The following is a 9,317-nucleotide window of genomic DNA, read 5'->3' on the forward strand; positions in this document are numbered from 1 at the left end:
CCTGGCCCAGTTGGTAAGCTGCTTCTTCATAGCAATTCTCTTTCCTGTTGGAAGACATCATTGTATTATTCCAGACTGTCTGTGGAGTCTCATCTTCTTTTGAAGGTTTGAAATGTTTAATGTTTCTGTTTTATGCACCTTGGGACAAAATTAAGTATAATTACCTTTGCCATTTTAAATGAATAAAAGAATGATTGGTTAAAAGAGAAAACATAAGCAAACAAAGATAATGCTAAGAATATTTTTCCTCAAGCATTTTGATAGAGGTTTTGCCAAAGTTAACTGAGGACTAAAAATAAGTTTTGGGTTGTAAGTCTCCTGTCTTCTGAAGAAGTGGTGGTAGAGAGTGTTTAGACTTTTCCACAACATTTACTCCTCTTAAAGAAAAATTTTGGACAACACCTTGCTGTTAAAGCCTAAAAATTTTAGAACAATGGTGACTTTCAACAAGGGTTTGAAGGTGTGCTCCAGCCTATGGTTTGAAAAAGCTGTATTACTTGGCTGGCTGCCTCTGAATGTTTTAACTTGAGGTCTTTTTCCTACCAAATCTAACAAATCAAGTAAGAGGTAACTGTCAGCTTTCGCTAGGTGACTGTGTGTTCATTTGATGCCAAACTGTGTCTAAAAAGTAAATAATATTTTATGTTCTTTTTCAGATGTATAGGCTCACACTACGAACAAGTAAAGAAGCTGTATCTCAGAGATTATGTGAATTGCTGTCAGAACAGTTTTAATATTAACCGTGTCAGTTTGCGTTTTTCCATTTATATCGCTGTCATCATACTGCAAATAAATGTCTTGTACATCACTGTCTGAGTACTGCAGTGTTAACCAATACCGGCTCCCTGCCTTAATAGGACTTGACCCTTGTTTGAAATTAAGACTCTAAAATGTACAGTACAGGGAAGTGACTTTTCCCATTAAAAATGGCTTTTAGTGTGTTACACAAAGGGTGGGAGTGCTGTTTTGTGCTTTTTCTTTTTGCAGAGGTCAGGCTTTTAAACTTGTTAAAGGGAAATTGATTTATATGAGGTAACCAAGGATTTCAACTGGAAATGGCTGGTAACATTCTCCCTTAGTGCCTTTAACAGGTACTCCCTCTGCTCTGAGCTGAAAGAAACCGATGTAATGGTTAATTCGGATGTTAATGTAGAGTCAAAACTTTGTAAAGTTGAACATTGCCACAAGCCTTGTACTGGATGGAAGGGCAGATTCCAAGATGTGTTTGAATCTGATTAAAGTGAACATTTGCATGTCACCAATCTTTGTATTTGAAAAATGCCACAGAACCAGAGTCTTAAAGTATTAATCTTGTAATCCTTTACATCTTAATGTTTTTCTGATCTTTGGAAAGTGGACTGAACACAAAAGGTATTCTTAATCCTTCTGCTTATCTCAAATAATGAGGTGAGCTTCTCTGGTAGGGGGTGAATGAGTACATGCTTGTCCATTGTTAGTCAAACTGAAGTTAAATATTCTGTTCTGTGTTTTCTTTTCTGTTTCCCATCAGATTTAGTAAGTAATAGTTCTAATGATGTGATATAACTAATTGCAGAGTCTGGTACTGTATAAAAGTGGAAGTGGGAAGAAATGGGCCCTTGAAGGGCTGTAAGGCATGCACTATTTCAGATGGAAATGTAACTTTAAATAATAGGGTTTTTCCCTAGTGCACAGTAATGTTAAAACTCGAGAGGTTGAATAACTGATATCTGAACAGTTTCCTGTCTGTCAGTGGTGGTACAAATATCCAACATGGTGTAGAAGACTTGTGTTGAGACTGAGAGTAGAAGGCCCCAGAATGTTCAGCTTTTATAGTGGTTTTTACAACCAAAGCCTCTGTAACTTGTTCCACATCAGCAAACTCTTTGCAGCCTCTCTGCAGAAATAAGTGGACACAACTTTGGCTCATGCTCTTCAAGCCTTGAGGAGCAACAAAGGCTTCTAAAACAAAGTAGCTGAGGTAGTGCAGTTGGAAACTGTGGGCAGTTGTCAGCAAATACTGCAGGTCACGATGAATGAAGTCAGCTACTGCTGATATGAGGAGTGAACCTCAGATCAAGATTTCCTCAAGGTTATTTAGAGGAAGCCTGGGACTGGTGTCTCACAGCACATACAGCCAAGTGTGCCCATGAAATAAACTTTGAGTGATAGTGATGACCTTGACAATACATATAAATGAGGCTCCTGTCATGCTGCCCAGTGCACAGCACAGGACAGGATTCTACATTGATTGAGTGTGCCTTGCTTTTTTTCTTCAGTGGTTTGAGTTAAATGATGGAACTGGGTGATTATTAATTTGGTTTGGTTGAAGGCTAGTGATCGTACTTGGGTGCAAGTGAAAAATGAGGCACAAAGGTTTGGCTGTGCTGTGTGGATTTGGGGAGATTTTGTTTGTTTTTGTTTTTCCAGAAATGGCTGGTAACTGTGGATGTTATGACTGAAAACTTGGCTATAGACCTGGTGTTTCTGCAAAAATTCTCTTGAACAATTGGCTGTTTTATGGTGTTTCAAGTAGCTAATCAAGACTCTTTGATCACACACATTGTCTTTGAAAATCTTCATGAGTAGTTCCTGCAGTCAGGTTGGGCAGTTGGCAAAGTACTGATGGACTACCTTATGTTTTGTCCTTTGGATGCCATATGTCTCTTTATTACTCCCATTATCTTAATCATGCTGTTGGCTGCTATGTTAAAAATCTGATGTGCTGAACTAAAGGGAGTCTTAGCAAAGACAGGGAGGAGCTTCTGTTTCATTTGTTTTCAAATCCTGTTGTGTATCTTGTCCCCTTGAAAATGTTCTGTGCCCTCGTTAAAGGACACCTTGAGACACTGCACTACTTCAGTTCACTTTGCTTTGGTTCAAGCTGTGCTAAAATGTGCATTAAAAACATGGGAAGGATGGGGGTAAGGGAAAGTGTCTTTTCAGTGGTGACTGTGTTAAGCTTATGACTGCTCACACTTTGTATTAAACGTCAGCTCAATGAAGCCATGAGCAGAAAAGTGAACAAATTGAGGACAAATACTTGATTATTTTTTTTGTGAGTGATGGTTAACTTACCAAAGTGATGTATTCTGTCAAGCAGACAAAGTAATTTCTGCAGTAAACAGTGTTATTGTTTAAGTACAGTATTTTCAGGCATTGACATGTGAAAATAACTGAATAGCAAAACAGGTAGCATATGTTCATTCTTGACCTACACTCCAGTATGTAATACTTATGGTGATTGTCTTATTTGTATAAAACAAAGTTCTTGTCAAATTAAGTGGAGAATTTTCATATAGAAGACTATATATTAGACTATATTCATCAGAAGAACATATTAAGATTAAATAAATGATTAGAACCGTAATCTAACTGTCCTTTTTTGTCTGGGGGCATGGAATTGTAAAGAATACTTGCATGAAATGGTTGTTATGGAACAACAATTGATGTGTAATGGTAAATTCTTTTCTGCAAACTACTGGTGGGTTGTGTTCAGTTGAGTCTTATCTGGCCTGCAGATTTCTGCTCCCCCACTGAGTTTGTTTATGGCTTTTTGTTTTGGTGTGTTTGGTCACATGTTACAAATATGCTGTAAAAAAACCCACTTGATGTAACATCTGTCTTCATACAGTGTTTAACAACAGTAAGTATAGTGCATGCTGCAGTAAACTGGTGTAACAGTGGGGTATAATTGAGGCTATGAAGCATGCACTTGTATTAACACAGGCAGGACTTGTAAAAAAGTTGATGTTGCTGTAAAAGAAGAGTATCTAAACTGCTAAATAACCTCACTCAAGCTTTAAATGTATGTTTCAGCTTCTTAGCACTTCTCTAAAACTTGCTAAAAGAAAAAAAAAAAAAGGCACCTGGGCACCATTGAGCTTTTGTGCATTCATACAACTTTTTCTTCAATGAATTGCAAACAAAGTAGCAAAGAATACTAGCAGCAAGTAGAAACCTTGGCTTGTGAGTGAGCCACCTGTGTCCTGTCAGACACATATTGTCTTTGATTTCTTGCAGAGAAATACCCTGCAAATTTCTGCTTTGTCTGAAGGCCACTATATGTCTGTGTTAATGATGTTTCTAGAAATGTCCCACCACACTAAGGGTGCATATAGAAACCTCACAATTAGCTTTTGGTTCATGTAGTACTTTGCTTTCTGATAGCAGCTGTGTATGGATGGCAAGCACAAGTGCTTGTGTCCGCTTTACTGAGGTGACCTGTTCCCTTTTAGTCTCTTCTCCCAGTGGAGTAATGGGCTATTCCACAGGTCCTGGTTCAACTATAGTGAACCTAACAGACTATTTTCAGTTAAAATAATTGGTCAAATGATGAGAAATAAGTTAGCAAATTCAATTCCTTCTACTTTATTCAAAAGTCAAATTTCTATTATCGCACAGTGCCTAGGTCAGTTGTTATCCTCTGGTTAAATATTGCCCTGAGCAAGGCCAGACAGTCTGACATGGTCTTCCCTCCCAACCCCCACCCTGCCTGTTCTTTTTTTTTTTTTTTTTTTTTTTTTTTTTTCCCCTCCCCTGCACCCCCAACCCCTTCCTGATCAGGAATAATTTTATCAGTTAACTTCATTGACACTCCAGGTAGCTGGTCACAAAGCCGCACTGCAAGGCTATCCTGTGTAATCAATACAAGAGAACTCCCAGCAATGAGCAGTCACTGTGGAAGTGTTAAATTGTGATCAGTGTTTAATTAAAAAAAAAAAAATTGGTATCTGAGGCCATCTGGAGGTCTGGCTAGTGTATGCAACTGTCAAAGTTACAAACACAGCCACCAAATACAATTATTTCTGTAATGAGCCTTCTTCCAGGGTTATCTGGGTCTTGGCATGGTAGTTGGAATTCCTTCTTAAGAAGTTGCAGTGGCCTACAGCAGCCACATGCTGTGTTGACCATCATCTTCTCAACATTCAACCTGTTTGGAAGAGAGGGAGGATCAGTTATGATTTGTATATAGCATTTTAGGCTTGCAGCTTTTCAAGTATTTGAACATATTTTTTTTTCTTATGGTGGAAAGTTTAGAGATAAGAGCACAATCCTTAGAGTTCCAACAGTTCTGTCAACTACAGAACTACAAACAGAGCAGCAATTGACTCTTAAGTTCTCATGATGACTACTGCAGGAGTTCAGAGACTTTTCAAAGGTCTTAGAGCTGTTAGACCTCAGACCTTACTGGAAAACTAACAGGATTTGATTTCCCTATTCTCCTTTCGCACTACTGAAAATCATAAACTATAAACTTTTTTTCAAGCTGTGCACTGGACTACTTAGAGTTTGCAAAAAGGTCTCTGGTATGATTTGTTTAACAAAGATGCTAAATTGTGCATGTTCCTTTTGCACAGTTCCTGGAGGAAGGAAAATCCCTTTCTTACTCTGAACTGTCAGCACCAGAATCTAAGCTGACAACTGCACAACTGTGTAATGTTGATTCTAGGCTGTGAGTGAGGTCAGTTAACAAAGCAGAGGTAGATTTGCACGTATCTTGCTGAACTAACAGGAATAGGTTGGTGAAGTGATAGCTTGAATAAGCAGATGAGATTTAGATTCTCTTCTGATAGTACTGTTTTTCTGTTATACTGTTGGTTTTCTGACAGCATTCGGCCAACTGTGCTGATGGACTTGCTCCTATCTTTTGGGGGTTTTTTTGGTCAGTGGGAAGTTGTATAAATAGTTGTATAAATGTAGGCTAGAATTCAGCTATTGGAACAAGAGTTACAGAAAAAATATTTTTGTAAAAATCTCTGTAAAGGGGAGAAAAGTCTGCTTGGTTTCAATTCAAACAAAACTTTTTTTTAACCACAACTTTCTTAGTGATTGTGATGAACCTTAATAACTCTAAAAATCTTCCTCCAGGCTTCACAACCCTTTTGAAAACTCTCAAGATGCAAAGTCAATTACTCAGTCTTCAAAATGCTGGGAGATACCTGAACTCACTTTGAAGGGGATAGCTTTTAGCTTCAACATTAATTTAAATTAGTTTTTGCAAAAGCAAAACTCTTCATTTCTTTCCTATTCTTGAACTTTGTAATTTGCTTGGATTGTTTGGAATATAACAATTTTAATTTTTTTCCCAAATAACTGTGAACTCTGCTGCACTGTTGCAGTGACTTTAGTTTTACTGAAGCCTTGATTCTCTGAGTAGTCTCCTAATGACCAACCAGACATCACGCTTGTAACTAAAATATCCCTGAGAACATTATGAGACAACTGAAGTGACATTATGTATTTAGGTGAGACAAATTTCTTACTTTGCTGCCTTGGCTATTTGAAAACAGGTATTTGTGGTCTAACTGACCTTTTCTGTCTTCAAAAACAAACAAGAAAACCCAACAAAAAAGCCCCCCCAAACTGCAGTATTGGTCCCTGTTTTGTTTAAAAAAAAAAAAAAATGAAGTTGTGGTTTTGGTTTTTTTTTTTTAAGTGAGACAACATCCGTTGTTGTAAGTTGTAAATCCCTAGTACTAAATGACCTTATTAGTGTTGTTTGTAGCTAGCTGGCTTACACTGCAACATTATATTGCTGGATAGATGCCAACCACATTTTTCTCCCTGAATTACAAAGGTGTGAGAGTTAAATACCACTACTTACAGATGGCCAAATAAAAAGAAACAGTTTTAGTACTACACAATCTCTCAACTATCCTTACTTTGTTGAAGATGGACATGATCCTTCACATCGGCTTAAAGTGACATTTGTAGAACAGCCTTTGTAAGTTATTTTTTCTTCATATTTGAGTTCTCTACAATGCTCTGTCAAATGTAAAAAGAAAATATTATAGCAGAAATTTATCTTTGTCTTCTCGAGTGACCTTTGCTGGATGCCAAAAGCCTCCATACTTGGGTTTCATGGAAAACCATTCCTATTACATGAGACAATTAACAAGTCACAAGTGAGTAACACAGCAAGAGATGGTTTTAAACTAGGCACTGAAGGTGCATGAGAGAGTTACCCTGGAGGACAACTAAAAAAAAATGCAAGTCGCTGGAATTGCAAATGAGCAAAATACTCCTGTTAAGAATATAGCGCAAATTCAGTCCAGTAGGAAAAAACTCTAATCCACTTCTAAGAACACAAAGATGCAAACAAAACAACCAGCTGGCTAATTCTGGTGGAATTATTTCTAGTTACAAGACTTTGTAATGGATTTTACTTATTTGAAAAAAGCTTAATTTAATCATTTTTAAGGATTTATTTATTTGTGAACTTCTGGCTGCCTATAACTTAAATGCCTGCCCACAGTCAGTCTTTCCTTACTAGATGGAATGCATAATGCTCCATACCAGGTAATGATTATATGTATAGATCTTGCATTTTCTCCTGACTTGCAGCAAGACACTAAGCACTTTGTGAAGCAAAAAGCTGACTGCAAACACAGGTTTTCCAATGAGTTTAAAGATTGTGTTCGAAATTTATATTAAGGAGAACAAAGAAGTTGAATACTGTGAAGGCAATTCATGCACCTCTCGTGCTGCTCCTGTACAATGCTCTTCTGAGCCCATTCAGGTTCCCTGCTTGAAAAAAAGGTTATGGATGAAACCTGAATATTGTTTCAGGGAAGATTCAGTTAATACTGTAGAAGGAATTTGGGGATTTGTCCTTGGAAAGAAGGCAACTAATAACTGGATGCTAGACTAAGGTACTATACCTGTATCTCATAAATGAAGAGCTAGACCAGTATTTAACTTATCTTTCTGAACTGAAAGGTACCAGAATGGTTCAGTTTAGGGCTGAAAAATGTGCAAAGAAAGGAGAAGAACTTGTTAGCAACTTTCTGAACTCATGAAATAAATAGTGGGAGGTACTGCCTGTTAACTGCAAGGAACAAACCCAGTAATGGTATGGTTGGGAAGATACTGTTCAGAAGCACTTCTCTTAGAGAAAGAATGTGAACAAAATCTAAAGCAGGCACCAAAAAACATAATTATACTGGGGAAAAATCCTGCTTATGAGAGTTCCTACTTCCATTCCTCTTCTGTGAGGTGAAAATTATGAGGATGCAGTCAGTGAAAGCAGGGTCCAAGGGAGTGGGGCAATAGAAAGAATCCCATCTCCTTAAGACAAACTGTCATTTCCTGATGCTCACACAGTCAATTTGAGCCTCCTTTCTGCTAAAAAAAAAAACCCTGAAACCAGCCTCTTTGGTACTGCATTACTTGTAAAATGGTGGGAGGAAGGACAGACTGCATTCAGTCGCTTGCTCTGCAGGTAGATAATTCTGCCATGCCTTGTGGCTGAGCTGACTGACCTGTACAAGCTGTGCACCGCGGCCAAGGTTAACGGTGAAAACAGAGATGAAAGGTTCTGCTACAGGTGACTGTACCTGCTGTTATATATCAATTTTTACATCACCGTTTGAGAATAGTAGTTAACCACAAATACAGTTTCCTTAGTTGACTATTTAGGACCCTTTGTGTAAATCAGTTTTCTGCGGTAAGACTCAGTAGGTGATATCTTGGATGACTTGAGCATGGTGTTCCTCTTTGTTCATTTTTTGTCGCTGTTAGAGATAAGTTTCTGGTTCAGCTGATCTGATTGTAACAGTGGAATGGAGGACTGTGTGAAGACTCACAACAACTAAGGAAATAGCATATACATCTGGAAAAATTTTGAACAGGTGCTTCAAACATAAAAAGATGCAAATACTTATAATCATTATTAAGCAGAGTACAAAAAGGGCAGGCCTATTATGATGCCACACATCCCTCCTAATTCTTGAAAAAGACAAGGCAAGCGGAGGCTGTAACTCGTTGCAGGTGAGCTTGTACCTTCTTTAGGAGTTAAAGACACAGAAAAGGAGAACAAACAGTGAAAGTGGTATATGACAGTGGAGAAGACAATAGGAAAGAAGGCAGTATGATATGGTAAAAGTACACTTTCCAGATTGCATTCTCTTTTGGGAGGGTTCAACAAAGGAGAAACTAAGTAGCTGAAATTGAGACGTTAAGACTTCTGTGGGTCCTCAAATACTGGTTAAAACAAACAACATACAAAAAAGAACCACATAGGAAATCTACCTTCCATTCACAGATTGAACAGTGCATATGTCATTCTTGTTTATTCTTAGAAGGGTTAATCCATATCCTAGGAACTGTTGAATAAAACCTGTATCTAAACCTATCACTGTTTCTAAATAGGACTATAAAACTAGGCCTCTGCTACCTACAGAGATTACCGTTAAAAATTTATAGATATCTGCTGTTCAGCCACACGAGTGTTCCTGACTCCTATACTGTAGATCCTAAAGTAGGACAGTTCCATTTAAAACCAGCAGAGAGGATGTTGCTTTGTGTGTGCCTCCCTTTACTTGAAATGGTGCAGA

General features: G+C 37.9%; 1 protein-coding gene across 5 annotated transcripts in view; it reads left to right on the forward strand.

The window, feature by feature from the left end:
- Window positions 1–3,349, forward strand: part of AP2A2 (adaptor related protein complex 2 subunit alpha 2) — a 48,764-nt gene extending 45,415 nt beyond the window's left edge. For all 5 annotated transcript variants that reach the window (XM_030038624.1, XM_030038626.1, XM_030038625.1 and 2 more), the window contains one exon: window positions 657–3,349. In XM_030038624.1, the coding sequence (XP_029894484.1) occupies window positions 657–734 (78 nt within the window). In that variant the 3' untranslated portion in view covers window positions 735–3,349. The remainder of the gene's footprint in view (window positions 1–656) is intronic.
- Window positions 3,350–9,317: the final 5,968 nt, after the last annotated feature.

The sequence above is a fragment of the Aquila chrysaetos genome, chromosome 16 (assembly GCF_900496995.4).
Source record: "Aquila chrysaetos chrysaetos chromosome 16, bAquChr1.4, whole genome shotgun sequence".
NCBI classification, from domain to species: Eukaryota; Metazoa; Chordata; class Aves; order Accipitriformes; family Accipitridae; genus Aquila; species Aquila chrysaetos.